Here is a 21496-nt window from a genome sequence, read left to right as displayed (position 1 = left end):
TCAGAGCTGTGATGACAGTGTGTGATTGGTTTTGAGTGGCTACAGTGTCTGAGGTCATCGAAATGATTTGCATGTCATCACACTCATGAAAACTGCACACTTTCAGACTGAAATCTTTTCCAGACCTTAAAGTGAATTGAAATTCCAAGTTAAAAGGAATGACGGGAGCAAAAAGAAAAGAAAAGAAAAGAAACAAACAAACAAAAAAACTATTGGACAGTTAGATGGCACTTTCCAGGTCTTAACATGGAATTTCAAAGAGATGTTTGATTCAAAATGAAGCCCGACGGCTGGTTTAATATGTGAAAACAGATAGATAACATAGGATAACATAGGAGCTCAGCAAATCCCAGGTCTGCATAAACAGTCACAGGACTTATCAAGAATACACAAATCTGGGATCAGTTTTTAACCCTGACAGATATACAATATAAGTCGATAGAGCAGATCAGGTACAAATAAAAGCAAAAAACACTGTAAGATGATCTTTTTTTCATATAAAGCTGTCTAAACCAAAGCTTCCTCTAGCCAGTGTACTAATATATAAACCATTTTCAAATCCAGCAGAATCTAAGTGTTTTTATGCCTTAACTGTTAAGTATATCTGTGCTTCTCTACATTCTAACTACCCTATGTTACAAATCAAAAGATCTGAAATATGGCCTATTAAACACCATCATAAGAGAGACCAAGAGCACAAGCCATACCAAAACCCAAACGGTATCCGAAGCCACTCTTATGCAGTGTAAAGACGAGCTTAAGTCGGTCCAGTAAGCATGCTTCTCCCACTACTCCCACCATCTGTCCTCACCAGTTCAAGGCACACCTCACCCTCTGTCTATCCCCTGCCGGACGTTTTCAACAGGTTTGCATGGCTCTGTGGATTTATTACTGTGCAAGAGATTTATCCTGTTACACCGTGTGCTCAGATCATGAAGAATTTAAAAACATCAAATCCCCCCCACCCCCCCACCCCCGAAGTTGATGCTGCGACTTGAGCTGCAACGAGGTTTTCTTTGACGTATTAAAGATAAGTAAACTTTTTTTTTTTTAATCACACAGACTTGTATAACTATGCAAGTGCAGTTTCATCTGTACACGCTTGAAGGGGATTTTTCATCCTCAAGCTCAGTTTTATATATATTTTCCAGTTCCACAAAGGTTTAGCCTCTGGTTCTACAGACTGAAACAACATCACGCAGTATTAGACATGCTACGACAAATCTGTTTCATCTTCTGTATTCATCCAACAATGGATTAGAAAAATAGATAATAATAACATTTTTTTCCCCCCTCACACCACCGGCCAAGCAGTAATTTTTCTTCCCTTGTTGCTGAGCCTTTGAGATGATTTGACTTGACTTGTGTCTCCGTGAAAACAGCTAGCATGTCGGTTCTGATTGTTATCCAACTCACACTGTGTTTTTTTTTCTTCTTTTTTTTTTTTTTTTTTGCCTTAATACTCCTAATGAAGCATGTCTAACTCTTATCTTGTTTTTCCACACAGTTACAGTCACAGTTACAAATCAAGATCAAAAGAAACCTAAAGAGTGCAATATTCTCTTATCTACATCATCAACATCCCACCTATACACAGGAACATTTGATAAGGAGTTAAAGGGGTTCGGGGGAGGAGAGGAAGAGGATGAAGAAGAAGGGGAAATCTCTTTAACATTGCGCCTCAGGCATCAACACACTCAGGCATCAGAGTGCTGCACAAGGACAGGACACACTAGAAGACATGAGACTGTCCAATGAAGGGAGAGGTCTTTGCACACGTGACCAAATCCAAAGCACTGGATTGGTTGTCGATTAGTCCTTGTTATGTTCTCTGGTTGGCTGACACACAAGTGAACAAGTGCCATTAACCATATTTTATACTTAGAGAGGAAGAGAAATCATAAACGTTTGCCAGGAATATTGTTTTTTTTTTCTTACTAATGAACAAACAATACACAGAGAGTAGTCCGTAGGCTGTTAGTACGATTAAGTATCTGCCTGGGGAGTCACCTAGAAACGTGCAGTTTGACCAAACAAACAGTTTTCTCTTTTTTCTTTTTTTTGTTTTCTTTTTCAGAAAAAATTACGACAGGTATTCGTCGTTGTCGTCATCGTCGTCCTCATCCTCATCGTCCTCGTCGTCCATCCCGGCCTGGTCGTCGAGGACAAAGGAGTCTTCGTCGTCGTCAGTGAACAGCGAGTCTCCGCTGCCGAGGTCTCCAGAAGACTCCAAAATCACGCCTGGAAACGGAATGAACCAAATCTCACAATTACAGGGAAACTCTGCCGATTTTCAAACTACTTTGTATCAGTGCAGTGTGGGTAGTATATGCAAATGACCGATGTTAAGCTTCCATGGGATGAAGCCATTAACTATGTATCAAGATTCTGTTCCTGTGTTGCCTTTTTCTTGCCTAAAATGTTTTCAGAAACATTTCTGAGTGGATTTTGAAATCACTTCTTAATACCCACTTTCATAGCCACCCTTTGTAATTGTGCAATATGATCAATAAATCTGACACTAATATCTATGAATTATTTCCTCCATGTTGCCTTCACTACAAATCTCTTTGTTCCCTCACACAAACACAGAAATATGACACCTTGTCCTCCTGAGATTTTTGCCTACCGCAGTTTGCCGGGCCATGGGTGCGTGAGCTAGCCACCTCATTTCCATAGCGATCCACGCACCAGCACTGGCCGCTGCTGCTGTGACACTGGTGTGACCTGTAGTAACCCTCCTCATCACAGGATGGAAGATACTGACCTGCACATAGAAAACACACAGACGCACACAATGAATTAGAGTAACACACTTGTTGTCTTGCCTTTCGTGTGTGTGTGTGTTTGTGTGTGTGTGTGTCTGTCTCACCAAGCAGTTTCTTCCCTGCTTGCTTTTTGTTGATACTGGACAGCTCTGCTTTACAAGGGGAATCTGAAAAGGAGAGACAAGGGACTGTGGTGACAAACTGCACAAGTCTGCTTTTCTGGGCTCAATCTGTGAGAACTTTGCTTACTTTGTGTACTTTTTCTCTTTTGTTGTGATGTTTGTTATCCTGCTGCTTCTGCTTTTATATGTGCAACTGACTCATCTGTAAATACTGTTTCTTTGTGTGCAAAAAAAACTCATTTTCATCCAAGGTCTTGCACAATGGCATTTTAATGCAATGCATTGTATTGTACTGTGCTGCATTTATTGTATTTTAGAGACTACAGTAATGTATTCTGTACATGCAAAGGGAGAATATTCCATTGTGATTGACTGGAAGGTGTCTATTGTCTGTAGAAGTTAGTTTATAAATGTAAGAAAAGTTATAGTTTATTAAAACTTGATGTCCACCAAGGTAACTGTCGAGTCTGGGAAACTTCGCTACAACAAAGTACGAAGAGACGAAGAGTACGATCAGAGAGTGATCAGACAAGCCACAATTTTTTTTAAACAGAAAGTCAGTCTGCTCTGATGAATGATTTGTTTTTGTTTAAAGCCTGCTTATGTTTAATCTTTCCTGTATCTACGGTGGCCCTGAGGCTCAAAAGACAGCATTTCTATGATCCCAAAAAGTTGTTGTGTTTTCTAAAAAGTTGTGTTTTGTGAAATGCTGTTTTGTTTTCCTGAAATATTGTAGGTTTTTTGACCCTCAGGGCCACCGTTCTTTTTATTTTTTGTGATTCAGATAAGAAAATAAGGCCAAATAGTTGCATGAAATCAGAATTATATGGGATGATCCAGAGGCTGAAGCTGGCTAACAACTGTGTTTACAGGTATATCTCAATACTATGTCCATTTAGAGTGGTAATATGCAAACTACTGCCCACAATAATTCTGAGAATAGCATATATACACCTTCACCAAGGATGTTATGTTTTCACTTGTTTGTTTGTTGGTTGGTTTGTCAGCAGGATTACACAAAAACTACGGATTTTCACTAAACTTGGATGGAGGATGAGTCTCAGACCGGAGTAGACTCTGGAATAGACTTTGGTTCAGATCCGGGACTTTTTTTTAACATCGCAAGACTTTTGATTTGTACAGAAACATAACTGATGTTCCTCTGCTCAGTAGGAAGCAGATAATTGTGGTGGTCTTTTTGTCCATCTTGGATTATGGTGATGTTATCTATAGACACGCCTCTGCCTTCACTCTTAAACTAAGACATGAGAGGCTTTTGTTTCTATTGCTTTATAAAGCCCTTCATGGCAACATGCAATCATACATCACTTATTAAACTGGTCCCATAGTCGTAGTTAGACCTGATCAAGGTAATTTTAAGGTTGAATGAATTGAATAAATAAATATCCATGTTTGTATCTGCATGTGAGTGCAGGGAGTTAACCGTACCTGTATACCTCTGGAAGCACGTGCACCACTCGGAGCTGGTTATAACCTTGTCGGCGTGCGTGTCGCAGGATTTGAAGAACGCATCGGAGCACGGCTCGTTCCTGTCCAGGTAGAGGCTCTTGATCTCTGATTGGTCCAACTGGACGTCAAAGTTAGTGTCCAGCCGGGAGAACATCCAGCCCAGAGGGTCCTTACAGATAGGTGATGCCCCGACCTCAAACTCTGCTGGGAAAAGGTTAAAAAATGAGAGACCGTAGATGCAGCCAGACGATAATGCATGAAGAAACGGTTTGTGCTAATGTCACGTGACTCACTGTTCTTCTCTGGCTTCTGGATCTTGACTCTTTTGTGGTTACCATTCTCATGCAGCACTCTGAACCAGTCTCTCAGACGACTCACCACCTCCTTCAAGTCCGACTCACTGCACACTGAGGAGCAATTACACTGATGATTAATGATGATAAAGTGATGCTTTACTGCTTCCTTCTCCCTTGTGGAGATGAAAGTCAGAGTCAGCTGCCTTACAACTTCAGTGTCATGCTAAAGGACACTTTAGTAGGGCAGAAGGGGGCTTTGACACCATGGAAGACTTTTTAATTAAGGGGAATTTACTGTTTCTCCTAGCTTGCAGTGTGCAGTCATGTGTACAGAACCTTGTACCTTTCTTCTCTGCAGAGCTCTGTTCAGGCTGAGCGGGGCAAGGACACAGGCCGGCGCACTTCACAGCGATCTTCTTTCCTGTGATGCACGCCTGGTAGTCTAACTTACACTGAGCAGGGGCGACACGGACAGAAGAGGAAGTAAAGTCAGGATATGTGTCTCATCACGACTGCTAAAATGTGAGATATCAGTGATTGTGTGTGTGCGGGTACCTTGGTGGAGTAGCTGTGGCCGTCAGTTCCACAGACAGGGGAGGGGTGGACCACAGGGCAGGGTTTGCACTTTGACCCCGGACTCTGGTACAAACTGGAATCTTTAAAACTAGGGAGGAGATTTAGAAGACACATTTTTTACATTTGACTGTATGCATATGAAAATATTGTGTGATTGTCTTCATCACAATGCACTGTTTATCCTTCCGGCTTCATTCCAAACTAATGTTTTCTAAGAATTTGCGTATCCGCGCTGTATTTTCTTGTTCTTACATCAATTTCAGGAATGAGACATGGATTAGGATTTATGTGTGATTATTTTCTGATTTGCTTACACTGTGCAGTTGCAATTGTGTTGTTGCTAAGAATGGGAAATGAGGTCAGTATGGCGTTTCTGTCCTCTGTCCAGTCTGCAGTGTCCCAGACAGACACACACACACACACACACACACACACGTACATACAAAGCCCATTCATATCACTTGGCAGGACTTTGTGTCCGCTGTAAGGTGGTGCCAACGCTGGGGTAATTGGACTAAAAAGTAATGTCACACAACAGTCACAAAAGAGCCGGGAAACCAGTAGACCAGCTGGAAAAAACAGAAAAACAGCCACCCCTCTGGTGTTGGTGATTATCATGCTGCATGAATAAGTGAGCAGGGAAACAACGAGGGAGGAGAGAAGGGACACAAAGTAATAAAGAGATTTGATTTGCTCCTAATCCACTGCGTCATTTCTGGCTTTGTCACGGAAACAACTAAATGCAACTTTAAGGGTTTCCATATGTGGAAATATCTCCAGACTAACCGATAGCTGCTCTTAAGTATAGCTGCTGGTAGCTAGTTAGCACAGCTAGCTGTGCAGCTGGTGCTCATTTTAGTTCAGGTACTAAGTGGCAAGGGGCTAGCTGGTTAGCATGCTAACTTCAGCGGACATCTCTCCAACACAATACATGACGTCAAAATCTATTTTCTTACATTCTGGGGATAATTTTAGTTAAAAATTTAATTTTTTAATGTTTTTCTAGGAGTCTTATGTATTGCACCTTCAATGTAATTCACAGAAGAAGCAGATTGCTTGTGATGTATTTATATAATTCACGTGAAAATTTCAAGTTCACATGTGACATATTTTCTTTATATTTGTATAAAAATATTACATTTACTTTTGAAATTGTGATTTTTCATTTCCAGAGGAGAGCTTTGAAACTTTAACCTCTTCAAAGGGCAAGTGTGTGTGCATGTGTGTGCGTTCTTACCTAACTCTCCTCTGGCTGACACAGGAGGCAGTCTTGTAATCCTCAGCCACACACACCTTGTGGCGACTGCATTTGATCTTAAGACAGGGGTCTTTGGCAGGATCAAGGCCTGAAAACACAAAACAGAGAACTCTTTTCAGTGTGTTCTGTAAATGTTTGTCTTAAATGTTCAACCAAAACCTATCCTCCCTTTTAAAGAGCTTCCTAAAAGACAAAGCCCACTAGTGCAAACATAAAAAAATCTTCCGAGGTTACATTTTCCTTTTGTTCTGGATCAATGATACCTAGTTAAACCATGTACTGCCTTTATTTTCTTACAGATCCAAGCTATGAGGTGTTATAATCCGCAAGTGTTAATTCCAGCCACTGTCTGTTCACTTACAGTTCACTGGCAATGTGTTTCTCACGCTGCACTGAATGAGCCATAATACCGTTAAGTATCTTTACAGCTAAAAACAGATGGAACTGGTTTTAGAGGCTGCTGCTGACCTTACATCATCCTGAATTGAGTGTCAGTCTCATGTGTGCTCTCGCTGAGATCCACAAACTGATCTGGTATCAGATCTTACAGCTGAGGGCCATATCTGGCTTTTAAGGGAGAGCTGATTTTAGATCTGAGTCTCAGGCTGAGAGTGCGATCTTTGTCGGTGAAGACAAGCTAGCTGTTTCTGACCGCTAGTCAGCCTTCAGCGTGGCAACCTGTGTGCAGGATCTGAGGCCTCCAGCTGATCTCAGAACAGTTTGTGAATGACCTCTGCTCTAAAAGAACCTTACAGTAATCCCTGAGCAGCTTTGGCAGATTATCCTGCCTCCATCCTCCAACGCATCTAATGCCATTGTTTCCCTGACATGTCCGTGTGTGTGTGTGTGTGAGTGAGTGTGTGTGTGTGCATTTGAGGATACAGTGATAAGCGAGAGTGAATGTGTTCATGTCCCGTTGTTCCTGGATGTGTGTATGGGCTTATCACTGTCTAATACAAATGGGAAATGAGATGACCAAAGGATAGAAAATCAACTGGTAGGTGCAGTGAAAAGACTTGGTAATAGCACACATAACACACACTCATATAAGTTCACTAATAAGTGAGAAGTGTGATTGTTAAAATCTGCCTAATGGAGGTTTACACAATAAAGTAAATGAGATGCTCACCATCCTTTCCTCACTGCAACTAATTCTTGTTAAACCACGTCTGAGCCGTAATGAGTCACAGGGTGATTGGTTGCGACATGTTACGAACAACAAAATGTTTGTGAGAGTCTATGTTTCAGAGAACAGACGAAATTCAATTTAGAAATGTGACAATTTAAGGAAAATCTGATCCAATGCCTGATTATACTGCAACAACTTTTAATTGAATTTGGTAGAAAGCTTAAAGGCCTCACACTAAGGGAAATATTTTCAGGGATACATCTCGAGAGCCTCCGTAGAGACACACATGGGTTGTACAAAATATCTGCGTGTATCTCAGGCTCAATTATTAGACATCTTAACTCTCCTGTTTCATAGCTGAAGTCCTTGCTGTGTGATATCCAGATGGCGTTCTTTGCCATATGTGTTGTTGAGGCTGAAACTTTGATGTTTTTATTTCTGTTTAGTCTGGCTTTAAGTTTTTTGTTTTGTTTTATTTTTGAATGTGGGGTATGTATGTTTGTTAGTTGTTTTGTAGTTTTGGTGTCTACCAGTGACAGTATGAGAAAATTGATGTGTGTTTTGAGCATTAAAGCATGTCAACCTATTCTAGTAGTGACCCAAAATAAAATGAGGAACGTGGAAATTAGCATATTATGTCTCCTTTAACTTTGATACAACAATCCTGCCAAATTTGATAACATTTAACATGGCTGATCCTAATTGGACAAACGCCAATTGTGGGCTTTCCGCTAGTTTGTCAGGAGTTTCCAAAGGCAGCGAGTCGCACTGGATCAGTAATCCGGATCCAGTGGAAACATAATATACGTGCGACTCACTTGTACTGTACATTTTCTACAGCATGTACTCTAATTCCCTAATTTATTCCTACTTAATTTTATATAATGCATCAATTGTGTATTCTCCAAAAATCATGACTCATGATTGTTCATCACTGTGTATATATTGTTGCAGGTACACATCCATTTGCAGATTAAAAATCTTAACAACATTTTCAATGAAAGAAAAATACCACATTTAAAGATGTGTTCATCTTTGGAAGATGTACAAGTTCTTTTAGTCTTTTCTTGTGTTCTGTTGTATCACAAAGCCAACAGCACTCGAGGCTCTCTTCCTCACACCCACCTTGATCGAAGGGCTTGGATGGAGTCCACGTTCCAGGCTCCTGAAACAAGGTTAACCAATAAGCAACATCATAAAAAAAATATTGTTCAAATGACTTCTAGAGTAAAAAATACATGACAGATACGATACTATTAAGCTGTTGTACAAACCTCCACTTCCTTCAGGAGAAAGCATTACAGAGAGAGAGAATGAGGGATTCATTTTGATTAGGTTCTTCTTTTTGAGGGGAAACTTTGCATAATGAAATAAAATGATCTGGAAAACACACACGCACTCAACAACACACCATCAAGTACAAACACATGGGGCATGCATTTATTTAGCCGAGATTGTGTTGATGTCATGACAGCAGCTCTATCCCATCATTTGCATAAAAAGGGGCCCGTGTGTCTCTGTGTATGTGCTGCTTATACTCCCACATAGCACCTAATGGAATATTGTTTACATACCACATGTGGCAACCAAACACTTTAAATATGTGAAAGAAATATTAAAGGATAAGTTCACCCAAAAATGAAAACCAGTCATTATCTCGTCACCCACATGCCGGTGTTAAGTCAGGTGCTTCATAGTCAACAAAACATTTCTGGAGCTTCACAGCAAAACAGCGGTGCAGCATTTTTGTAAACGACTGAAGTAGATGCGGATTTGGGGAAAAAACATATTAAAAAAACGAAATATAAAATGGCTCCATACAGCTCCTCCTTTGATTTGGTTTGCATGGAACTGCAGAGCAGAAACACACAACTCTTTTGGAAACTAATGTTCTCTAATATGCATCCGGTCGTGAAGAATCTTTATTTACAGCCAAGACTATAGATGTTAAAATGTTCCGTTTTGTACTAAAAGGTATCAGACTCAAAGCTTTGCCACACTGCAGTTACAGATTAGATCTCAAATATAGCGTAAGAAACAAATATGATCAAACGCTGAATCATCATCAATCTGGGAAAATGCAGACCTCCTGGAGCTCTCATATGTTCTGTTTTATATAAGCCCACTGCATTGTCATATAAAGAAAACTGAGTATATGAATCATCATAATTATGAATAATGTTATTTCCCATGTACCAAAGTGCTTTAGTCTCTCCATAAACGTTTGAAAGTGAACTGTTTCGTTCCAACCTTCTGAGATCAAGTCAAATGGTTCAATCTGTTGCCTGTGGCTGTGTTTAAACAGTCTAAATAAGGGTTGCAGACAAGCACAGAGGTGAGTGATTTGCCTGCTTTTAATAGAAGAGGAAGACACACCCAGGGGGTGCTGGCTTGTGATGCAAATGTAGAAGGAGCTTAGGAAATAGAGAGCTGTGTGTGTTCAGAGGCTTCATTCGTTGGTTTGTGTCTCTGGTTTCATTCAAACTCAACACTGCACTATGCTCTCGTGAACACATCTGTTTTCTTTTGGGCGTTTTCATCATACACAACAGTGAAACACGCACATGCATACACGCACGACCACAATCACACTTGTTTAACCGCTTAGGAAGTCACTGAACTGACACTAATACTGGGGCGACATGGCCTTTAAATAAAATTGTGATATTTCTAGGCTATATCATGATGCACGTTTTATATCTCCATATTTTGAAATCTCTTCAAAAGCACGTCATTAATGCTAGGACTGGGTGACAAATCTCATAATATTTTTGACCAAATATTTCATATCAATATTTCAACAATATTGTTGGCATGGCAGTGAGATTTTTCATATGTATTCACCAATAACGTGGATATAATGACAAAGTGGGTAAAAGCAAGTATTAGAACCAGTAGAACAGTCTAGTAAGTTCAGAAAATCAAATCACTTTACTTTAATATGGCCTTTAAAAAATCAAAAGCCCTATTCACATGGGTACTACTATTACCTGGGGACCTCTACTGATTTGTAATGCAGAGGCTGTCTGTGACAAATGAGCATTTATGCATCTAACACATACAGAAACGGGCCATAACAACTCTAAACTATATTAATGTGGCTTGTGAAGAACAGACGCTCCGCTTCTAAAATGTTGATGTTACACAGATGCCTCGACATCTGGGGGATAACGTTAGTAAAATCACGTAAAATACAGATTACGCTTTTCCCCTGTGAATGCACCATCGCATGAGGTCCCTTGCTGTGCGAATAGGACCATTTATAGTTTCATATCACAATAACAATATAACATTAATATATTGCCCAGCCGTGATTGGCACTCATTCTCTGGAGTCTTAACTTGACCATAACCATGACGAAAGCATGCTTAAGCCCAGCCTTGTTACTGTCACTGTGTCAACATATTTTTGTCCCGACAGTTTGATTAATTGGTGGAAGCCACTTGTGAAGTAAATGAAAAACTTAAGTCACTCCAAATCAATAAATAACCAGATGAATAAAAAAATAAATAATAACAGTTACTTGCTTAATCTACAAATTACAATTCATTTACTAGTTTACTACTGGATTGTTTGAAGCAAAATACAGCCCTCTCGCACGTACAGTGTTTACTGTAACTCAGAAAACAAAATATTCTCCTTCTCTGTCTTGATCTCTTTTTTTTTCGTGTGTGGCCTCTCTCTTTCTCTCTCTCTCTCTCTCTGCATGTGTGTTTGTGTGTGTGACTCATTCAGCTCTTTATGCCAGAACAAATAGGAAGGGAAGGAAACAGGGGAGAAAAAAAAACATCTTATCAGCATAAATCCCACAGCGTGGCTCAACGGAGACGAGTGTCATACCACCCAATCAAAGGTCTGCGTTGTAGATTTATACATTCCGATGTTGTGCAAATCCCAACCAATCGGATGCATCAAATTCAATTAAAGAGTGAAATACAGTTCAATAAGTTCTGTGAACACAATCGCCTCTCACTCTCACATGTACAGATCAGATTTATTGTGCTATTGTCAAATATTCTGTGCACATTCACTATGGTGATGGGTGTTACAGCACAGAGAGATTCATTATTCCAATCAAAATACCATTATTCATTATAAAGCAGTTATTAGTTATGGCGCAGTAAGGAACTAAAGAAGTGAAGCTAAATGTGCTTTAGAAAAGTGAAACTTAATCGGTCATGTGAGGGTAGGAGTCTCCATAGAGCTGTGAATCAGTGGCTTAACACTGTTTAAAGTGAATTCAATAAACTTTTTCATCCTTGCCATAACAATTGACACAATCGTATTGTACATTCATTAAAAATGCAATTCAATGGGGTTCTTGGTGACTGAAAAGGTGTTTTCATAAAGAGGCAGTACTACACTGTGCTACTTCAGATTGTCCTTGGTATAAATGTTGGAGCAGTTTCATTGTAAAAGTTTTCTGACGTGGCAAGATAGAAACATATTGTAAGAAAGGTTCAGTGTCGGTTGAAACATGGTTGAAAATGCAATTTTTTGTAGCTTTGCAAAGTTTATAGGATTTTTTTTTACAAGCTGTCAATTTTGCTTCAAGCAGCAAAAACACCTTGGGCTCTCTGCCACGCTTGTTGATGAGATGCAGTTTCCTGTATTGTCACCCGCAGAGGAAAACACCCAAGATTGCAGAGTTACTGACCTGCATTTCATGACTCTGATTCATTTTTGGTGTTTGTAAATATGACAGATTGGCTCAAACCTTTTATAATAACTGGTGCTGAACCCAGAGTCATTCATTCAGTTGATTTTATTCCTGATTTATGGTCAATGCATCAATGTAGTTAATGAACCGTTACACCTCTATATGTGTCAACAGGGTATTTCTGATATCGCCATGTTGGTGTTGAACATCATAATTAATGTTGTTCCAGGACCATCATGCAACTGACCTATGAAGCTGTTGTGATGTCATAGGTATGTGACTCATACTGGTTACGTTTAGGCAACAATAAAACTTGGTTAGGTTTAGGAAAACAGGGTTTGGGTTCAAATAAACCCTTTCACAACATTTAACACGTTTGAAAAGATAACTTCTCCCATGTGTGTCTTTTTCTGTTCCTTTCCCCCGTGTCACAAAGCTCTGACATTACAAAAATGCGATTGGCCCGTTGCAATTATGGTCCAGGAACAACACCAACACAGCAGGAGCCTATAGTATTGTGCATATCAATTCACTGCTTCATTGGAAATGTTGCAAAGACCTTTACACAGTAATACCCACGCCTCAACTAGCCTGAACTGGCTCCGTAGGTGTTACTGGTGGTCAGCACAGTGGAGCTGAATTTAGATATCTATTTGTCTCTATGCACGTACAGTATGGTTATGTATGTCTCGCTCCCTTATACTCCGACACTGTTTGCCACCAGATCCTAGTTATTTTTCAAAAAGCATGACTTTAGCTGGCGTGTCTCCTTCTCTCTTACTTCCTTGTACTCTACAAAATGAGCAGGGTCACCTTGTGCTTTCTCTCAGTTCTAGTTAAGTTCTCCTGCTTGTCCTTCAGTTCTGGCCCCTTCTGACCTTCTGCATCTCCACTACAGGCTCTTCATTACTCGTTGTGACATTGCTCCCTCTCTACCTTCCACTTCTATTAAAAGGTCCATATTACAATGAGAGAAAGTTCAACAATTCAATTCATTTTGATTTAAGCACAGTACACTGACATCTTAATATGAAGGAAACCCATATACTGAAAGCTTTGCACAGATAAAGCCAAATAAAGAGGTACTCTAGCTTCTGTTCAGGATGGTTTCCCTCTAGCTCTGCAGACCATGATGACTGAATAATGAGAACATTGCATTATGGGGGCAAGGCCCTCCAGACCAGTCAAGACAACAAAAGTGCTTGCGGTCTGATTCCTTAATGGAATCAGTAGATGCACGCAAACTCGTACGCACACACATGAAACGCACACGCATATGCACGTCCACACACACATGCGCAGTTCTATAAACAAACTTATCACCACAGCACTGACTGTAGTGCCAGAATCTGTCAGCACTACAAAACATCAAATAACTGCATGAATGCACATCACTGCACATGCAACCAGCCACCCACTTTCCAAAAACCACAGAAAATCCAAAATTCAACAATAGGTCTAATGGCCTCCTGAGTGTACGCTCTAAAAATAGCAACTTTTCAATTTATCTCTCCATCTCTTTCCACCTCTATTCCTCCCTCTCCCTTACAGTTAGCTGTCCCTTTTTTCCTCTTGTGCACAATCACCCACAAACACATAAGCGTGTGCATTCGCCTCTTTTGGCTAACATCATAATTTGCCACTGTGCATCCTGACTGTGTGGTTTTATTTGCATGCCATAGAAACTAAGAACTAAGTCCTCATGAATATGTTGCCTCTGACGAGCCCTTCTCTCACCTTTACTTGAGATTTTCACAGATCATCCCTGCTAATTGTGTCCCTCTGGCTTCCTTACACCTTTTCCTGACTCTTTGCTGCCTTCCTCCTAACTTCCAACAGGAGAAATATGTGCATGTTTTCACTGTTACTGGCTCTGCCTGTCTTGCTCAAGCTTGTCGCATGCATGCGCGCGGAAACTCACACAAATACACACTGAGGTGCTTTGAAGTGGAAAAGGCCTCCAGCTCTGTACCTCCCCTACATCATTCACCCTCCACAACACAAACAACGCAGGACAGACATGCACAGAAAAAACACACAGAGTGAGATAAGAGGTGATGAGAGGAGAGGATGAAAAGGTGTAAGCTGCTCTAATGAGGCTGGTCCAAACAAGGCATTAATTTATTCCTATACCGTGCAATTAAGTATCATGCTCTTCGTCACACATCATTCATTGTGTTTTTTCATCCATTGTTAAATCTTCCTCCTCCTCAGCTTATCTCTTTACTCTGTGGCTGCACTGAAAGCTGGGTGAGACCTAGTAAACAGAGCAGAATGTCTAAAAAACTGAGATGGCACCAGTGCAGTGAAGACAGCCCCAGGCCTATCCAGGACTTACAGTAAATCAGTGGCCAAGATCCTATCTAGTGCACTTAGCAGGAGACCCACTTATGGCTCTTGCTGAAAGATCAAAGTGACAGTACATGCCTAAAATGTAAAATTCAAAGCAAAGTTTGGCCTAGAATACCAGCACACGAGATAAAAAGTAGGTGTACTGTGCAGTTCTGAGAAAAAGGAATTATGCATAATTATGAATACTGTGCTTTTTTTTTTGTTTTTGACTGTAGGATTAAGACAGCGCTAACAGCCAGGACTTTCATCCCAAACTAAGGTAACCAAACTTCTGTATAAACTACCGGCACGATAAAAATCCACTTTGGTTGGTATTGAAGCCAGAGGTCATTTTAAGCTCCAGGATTGGGTTTCATCACCTCTAAGATTGTGCGCAAAGTCCTTCCTTACTTCCTTCTTAGTTAGCTACTAGCTAGTTTCAAATGAGTGATTTGCAAAATTTTGCACCATTATTATGTGAATAGTTGTCTCATACCCTGGAAGTCGGAGCTGGGAATGACGTCATACCAGGTGCAACAAGTCGGAAAACCAGTTCTAGTCAGGTTAGTAGCCATTGTTAGCAATACAAGTTGTTGTGTCCACATGTAGAAGTTGGACAGTACTGTGTCTAAGACAGAAGTGTCAATAAAGAGTATAATTTACAGCTTTCACAGCTGTTGGTGCACAGATTTTAAAAATCCAACTTCAGGGGATGTTCCAGTGGAAAATGCCAACTGGGAATTTTGACTTCCCAGTTCAAATCGTTGAACGCAACGTTAATGTATAAATCTATTGCTAGGAATCATTTGTAGTTCTGTATGAAAACAGGAAGTCACTGTAGCATTACAAGCTGTAACTTCCAAATATAACTAAGCTAAATGCTGAACTATCACCACCAATACTTGACAAATTGTTTATGCATGCATGCATGAAAAAATGTTCCGCGTTCGTGTCCTTGTATTAATATCATCCACAGCAAGAACAAAATATCTGATTAAGCTAACCTTGTTTGGTGATTTGAGTTATTGATGTCTTGTGATTTAAGCTATGTTAGGTTCTTGAAAAATGTGATTTCCTTTCTATTAATGTCATGTGCGGATGAATCATCTTCAATTACCTCTCTAACCCTTCAGTCTGAACACGTCATATAGCAAGCTAGTGTTATTCTTGTTGGTTTAGTTAGCTTCACAACAGCTAAACCAGTTAGTATTGGGCAAAATTTTGTAAAGGCTGACATAATCACAGGCAGTGCAGTATGTGTCATGACAAACAGTTGCAGCCTTCCTGTGTTAACTGGCCCCTGGAGCTGTAACCTCTATACAGTGCGGTACGTGACAATAATGTGACAGTATTGGGATGCATGTGTTCCATTAACCGAGACGATATCAATCAGATTGGCATAGCTTTTAACTACAGCACATCTAGATAATGAATCGATTAATTTAGAAATAGAATGAGACTGCAGCAGCATTGTCCATCTTATATTCATCATTACTCCAAGCATAAAAAAAAATTATAACGGGCAACAAACATGCAAAGAGGAAGGTGAGTTACTTTGCCACAACTGTGTTTATTTTTTTAAACTGTGCTGATAAATTCCTATGTGAAAGAATGTAAAAACACCCAGTGACACACAGCATTAAACAGGAAATGAAAGGCACACACAGATAATGTTTTTGTGCTCCACCTTTATCTGTAATGCCTGAGCCTCAAGGTTAGCATACAGAGGTGAATGCACACAGAGCCTTCACTTCACTGACAATCACTCTTTTATTTACCTATCTATCTATCTATCTATCTATCTATCTATCTATCTATCTATCTATCTATCTATCTATCTATCTATCTATCTATCTATCTATCTACACTGTTTGTCTTGCTGTATCTCAAAGAGCAGCACATGGTCAATCACTTTTCCTCTCTGACATTCTGTCCTGACACCCTATTTGCATAATCCAAATCCTACTGAATAGTTGGACCTGAGGTGTATCACGTGGGTCCACCTGAGCCGATGAGTTCACACGCTTAACTTTGACGGGCAGGGAAAGTGGAGATAGAAAAAGTCCTGGTACATGGAAACATGAATAAAACGATAACATTTCCCCTTTTATTTGCAAATTAAAGAGAACGCTGCTCCTGCTTTTCTCTCCCTGACACCAAATTTATCAAGGGCTCTAATTCAGAGAAAAATCCTCCTGCATGTCTGCAACATGGTGGTGAAACCACTCATTAAAACTGGTGCGAGTGAAGAGAGTATTCTCTCTGGTGCATTATGTTAACTCTGTTGTTTTTGCAGCACACTCAAAGTACAGCTCCCTCGCAAAAAGCCTGTTTCTCGTAATGTGTGTGTGTGTGTGTGTGTGCATATGTGCATACATGCTCATGCATCTGTTTGTGTGTGTGTGTGCGTGTGTGCATGGATGCAAGTGCAAGTGCAAGCGTGTACAAATCACTTCTGCTTGTGTGGACCCATTTACCGCAATCTGTGGTTAGAGGCAAGATATGCTTCTAACAAATACTCTCCACCTGAAACCTACACTGCACTATTATAGAAGAGAAATATTTAAACAGACTTATTTTTAACTTTGAATTCCCCTCCTTTCTGTACCTCAAACAGAAGCAGTTCCCACTGACTTTTATCTGTAATTTGCTGCTGATAAGTATAACATTATAACTAGCTAAAAGCATCGTAATGCAAGCCTCAGTTTGAGTAAGGGTCATGCCATTATAAATGCAATTTCTTCTGAACACATACTGAAAGGCTGATGTCTAATAAAAATAAGGATGTGACAGTGGAAAGCTTCAATACATTAATTCTTTTTAGCATCTTGACCAGGGGCGAATCTAAGGGTCAGTGAAGATCAGAGGGTTTGGCACTGAAATCTTTAAATGAGTCTGGGTGGCGACATTTATGAACTATTATCTCATCATCATCACATCAAACACACAGTTAACTGTCCAAAAAAACAACCCTTCCTCTTTTAACATATATTAAATGAATCAAAACAGACCTGTATTTCAAACAATATAGGAAACTCATCCTAGCCTGTTATCTGGCTGAAGTGCCATTTTTTTCATTTTTTCCACATTTTTGTTTTAGTCAAGTACTTCAGGTGATGTGCTGTAGGTTACCTTATGGAACAGAAAAATAATAATAATAAGATTAAACTAATAGAATAACAGCAACATAATTGCAAAAAGCCACCAAAGCCCACATTATAATAAGAAAATGTCAACCGATGTATGGATATCAGAATGCTTTTACTCCCTAATACTGGTATCAGTATCGGCCCTGAAAAATCCAGTATCGGTCGGGCTCTACTATCAAGGCACACCTGCACGGCTCTGTCATCCAGCGGCACTCGTTGTTGTTGTTTGGGATGCAGCGGAGAGGGCGTGTCAGGCGTGTCTAGAGCCTGTAACATCGGGTGGCTTTCTGAATTGCTTAATGCTTGAAATCTAGACTATCATGTAAACACACAATGAACAGGCACACAAAGTGCACTTCTAGCTCTGATACTGGCCTAAAAGATATCCATTTTTTTACCACTTAGAACAGCTTAGTTCTGAGTGCAGGTTGCTGTCCCTCGTTGTATTTACTTTAGGCTACTTCATTTTGGTATCCTGACTGTCAGGAGGTTAAAAACTGTCCACTGATACTCTGCTGGCTGATGCTCCATGGACAGGTGCTGAGCAAAAGGACTACATGGAGGAGGAGGAGCTCTGCCGTCTGTTTCCGTCATTCCAACCATTCGCTTTAAGACACATTAGTTCCTATCCAGCCATGATCTGGGTTTATACAAAGTGCCACGCTTGATAAACAGTTAAGATTCAGTCCTTAAGCCTCGTAAGCCAGCTGGGCTACACGATCAGAGGCTGTATGTGCCATGACAATCAGCTGCGGCACCACCTTCAAGAAACATGTCAGGGTAATGGTGCCTGACAGCACCAGCATAATCAACCAGATCAGTTCAAACGCAATCAGTGCAATGCTGGAGACCAGTGGGAGACTCACATGCACACAAAGACACTCAAACACAGACTTGCTCTTTTTTTTAGTCATTCTGTTATTAAGGTATTTAATCACAAGATGTTCATCTGTGAAATACGGTTACTGCCAATGCCATTTTACAGTTTGAATTCACATTGTCCAAACTCCTCACAAACGTTGCTTTCACACAAAATGCATTCAATGGTACGATGGGACCATATGAAAATGTAATGTCACGATAATCCTGTCCAACGTAATCATGATTCACGATTTATCTGGATGATTATCAAAACATTTTCAAAACACATACAGTATCTTTTTTTTAGTGGAAAAACAATGGATCAAAGAATCTTCGAAAAGTTATCATGAATCATAAGGTAAATAAATAAATAAATGGTGGTAACCTCATCTCCCTGTCGTTCTTTAGTTTGGGACCCATTATTTTTGTGGGGGTATACAATGTGCAAGCCATGCCTTCAGCCATGGAGACTTTTTCAAGACATTCGTGTGAGAATATTCACGATTTTCTCGATTCACGATTATCCCGATAATGAAAACTCACCACAGTCGACTAATCTCTCTCTGTTATCATCCCGTCTCTATTCAGTGACCACATCTCCCAAAATCCATAAAACTCTTTTCTCATTCGTACCTCTCCACCTGCACAACACTATATATTAAGAGCACCACTATGTTTCTGAGTGCAACACCGCTGTCGTAAACACAGATTCGTTCACTGTACAGATTGTAAAGCCCACTGAGGCGAAGTGATTGTGATTTATGGCTATGTAACTAAACTGATTTGATAACAATGTTTTATGTTGAAAACTTGTATCTTCAAGTCAACATGTACGCAAGGCTGCGATCTGAAGTTACATTGTGACAGAGACACCATTCACCCTATCACAAGACGCTGTACCATCAAAGTGATTTCGAAGCTGTTACTTCAAGGTGAAAAAGTTACATAATGCTGCTTTAAAGCACATTTGTCAAATGCCAACACCTTTCAAAACTGTGAGACACACATTCACAACAGACTGACGGCAAATCTAATGCGTTTCTGTTGTAATCATGGTGAAATTGATGACATATTTATAATAAGAAGAAATCCAAACTATTTCCAAACACAGCTGGTTGCAAGCCAGGCGATTTTAGAGAGAGGGGGGGACCCTGACAGTGCTGTAATATACATGTTGTGTAGTTTTTTGTAACTATTACAGTATTTCAAGGTTTATCAAACCATTCATTGTCCTGTATGGAAATGTCTGCATCACCTGAGTGTCCATTTGCTCTACCTTGTCATCTTTTACATTGTGTGTTAATACGCTGTAATACCCCCAACTGGGGCTTTGGTTGTGATATCTATATATTACACACACACACACACACACACACACACACACACACACACACACACACACACACACACACGAGTGCCAGGTGCTCATGCCTCTAAACAAGCAGGCCTCACCGCTGCGGACTCCCGTCCCTCATACCTGCCCGTAATTAGGCCCCTTCTTTCGGGGGGTGGGGGGACTCAGCGGTGCCTCTCGGACAGCTAGAAGATGAGCAATTGTGTTTCGCAGAGGCCTCGGCCATATCTCAGGGACTCACACTCACACTCACAGGCAGGGACGACCCCAGCACCGCCAGTGTATTTACTGTCTCGGCGGAGCAGGTGATGAACGTGTGACAAACAACCACGACGGGCCCCGTGACGCGTCGCTTGGACACAAAACGAGGAGCGCATGATCACAAACCAATGAGGGTGGCTATAGGGAGGAAAAAGGTGGGGGGTGGTGTAAATGAGATAATGAGGAGGGGAACGGCGTTGGATAACACAAGACCGAAATATGACTTACGTCTCTGAATTTGTCCCATCTCCCCGCCAGCCACTTATCGTCCAAAAAATTGCCGCTGTCGGAGCGAGCGGAGACGTGTCCAAAGGCGACGGCGCACACACACAGCAAGGCGACGCTCAGCATCTGCGGACACACAACAACAGCACGGAGAGAGGACATCGGATCAGGCTGCGGGACACCGCAATCGCGTTGAAAACACGGGCAGCTCAACCTGCATCACATCAAGCGATGGACACGGCTCGTCAACACTGAACACAAAGATGCGGAGGTGTTTTTTGGTTGTTGTTGTTGTTGTTCTCTCCTACCTTGTGGCATCAACTGCTCTCCAGACTGTATGTGCTCGCTGCCGTTTTCTGTCACTAGTAATAGCAGCCCTCTCTCTCTCTCTCTCTCTCGCTCGCTCGCTCGCTCTCCGCACCGGCTGTCTGTGCGCAGCGGAAAGCGGGAGCGCGCATGGCATCGTGCGCGGGCCCTGCACCCCCCCTTCTCTGCCTCTCTCCTCAGTGCGGAGGAAACAGTCATGATGGCTCACTGTGGGCTGTTATCGGCCCACCACAAAAGTGTATTCCACTGATTACCTCTTATGAAAAAGACAAAGGGCAAATCCTGTGAAAGATGAAATTACGGCACAAATTAAGACAAATGTGAGAGTGTTAAAAACAAAACAAACCAGAAATCGTTCTGTGAGGTCACCAACTCTGTAAACACAACTACTGTATATCCAAACACACACACACAAAAAGGAAAGATTGGAGTCTTTACTTTCCAAAGATCAGACCCATGTGCCTGCATGTATATGTGTGTGTGTGTTTCCATTAATTCTCCTTGTGTCTTTCTTACAACCATCAAATGGGAGCCGCACGGGCTTGTTTGTACAGTAGTGACTCATGAGAGAGTTTTCACACACATTCCTGGCAGAGGTTAGCTCAGGACTGTAAATTGATGCTGTAAGATAACACGCTTTCCATAAGAAATGCACCTAAATGGCCCACTGTGGATGATTTGTGGAGATGGGTGGAACCGCTCTGTTAGG

General features: G+C 40.9%; 1 protein-coding gene across 4 annotated transcripts; it reads right to left on the bottom strand.

The window, feature by feature from the left end:
- Nucleotides 1–1454: 1454 nt before the first annotated feature.
- Nucleotides 1455–20892, bottom strand: spock3 (SPARC (osteonectin), cwcv and kazal like domains proteoglycan 3). Of its 4 annotated transcripts, none has more exons than XM_073467146.1 (11): nt 20769–20851; nt 20464–20586; nt 8745–8784; nt 6470–6578; nt 5212–5320; nt 5000–5108; nt 4654–4767; nt 4340–4561; nt 2873–2935; nt 2630–2767; nt 1455–2241 (listed from the first exon to the last, which is right to left on the bottom strand). In XM_073467146.1, exons 2-11 carry the CDS (start codon nt 20584–20586, stop codon nt 2084–2086), a joined length of 1185 nt encoding a protein of 394 aa, XP_073323247.1. In that variant the 5' UTR covers nt 20769–20851; the 3' UTR covers nt 1455–2083. The 4 variants fall into 4 exon arrangements, with proteins under 4 accessions (XP_073323247.1, XP_073323240.1, XP_073323224.1 ...); XM_073467139.1 differs by having other exon boundaries at nt 1987–2241; nt 4340–4564; nt 20769–20892; XM_073467123.1 differs by lacking the exon at nt 20769–20851 and having other exon boundaries at nt 1987–2241; nt 4340–4564; nt 20464–20677.
- Nucleotides 20893–21496: the final 604 nt, after the last annotated feature.

Source organism: Pagrus major, chromosome 1 (assembly GCF_040436345.1).
Source record: "Pagrus major chromosome 1, Pma_NU_1.0".
In the NCBI taxonomy this organism is placed as follows: Eukaryota; Metazoa; Chordata; class Actinopteri; order Spariformes; family Sparidae; genus Pagrus; species Pagrus major.
The sequence above is the reverse complement of the archived record's forward strand: the minus strand, read 5'-3'. Positions and strand labels throughout refer to the sequence as shown.

Coding starts and splice junctions, on each gene's coding strand:
- spock3 (XM_073467123.1), bottom strand. CDS start 20,622: ATGTCCTCTCTCCGTGCTGTTGTTGTGTGTCCGCAGATGCTGAGCGTC. Junction 5,109..5,211: donor GCCACAGCTACTCCACCAAG/GTACCCGCACAC, acceptor GCCCCTGCTCAG/TGTAAGTTAGACTACCAGGC. Junction 4,768..4,999: donor GAGCTCTGCAGAGAAGAAAG/GTACAAGGTTCT, acceptor ATTGCTCCTCAG/TGTGCAGTGAGTCGGACTTG.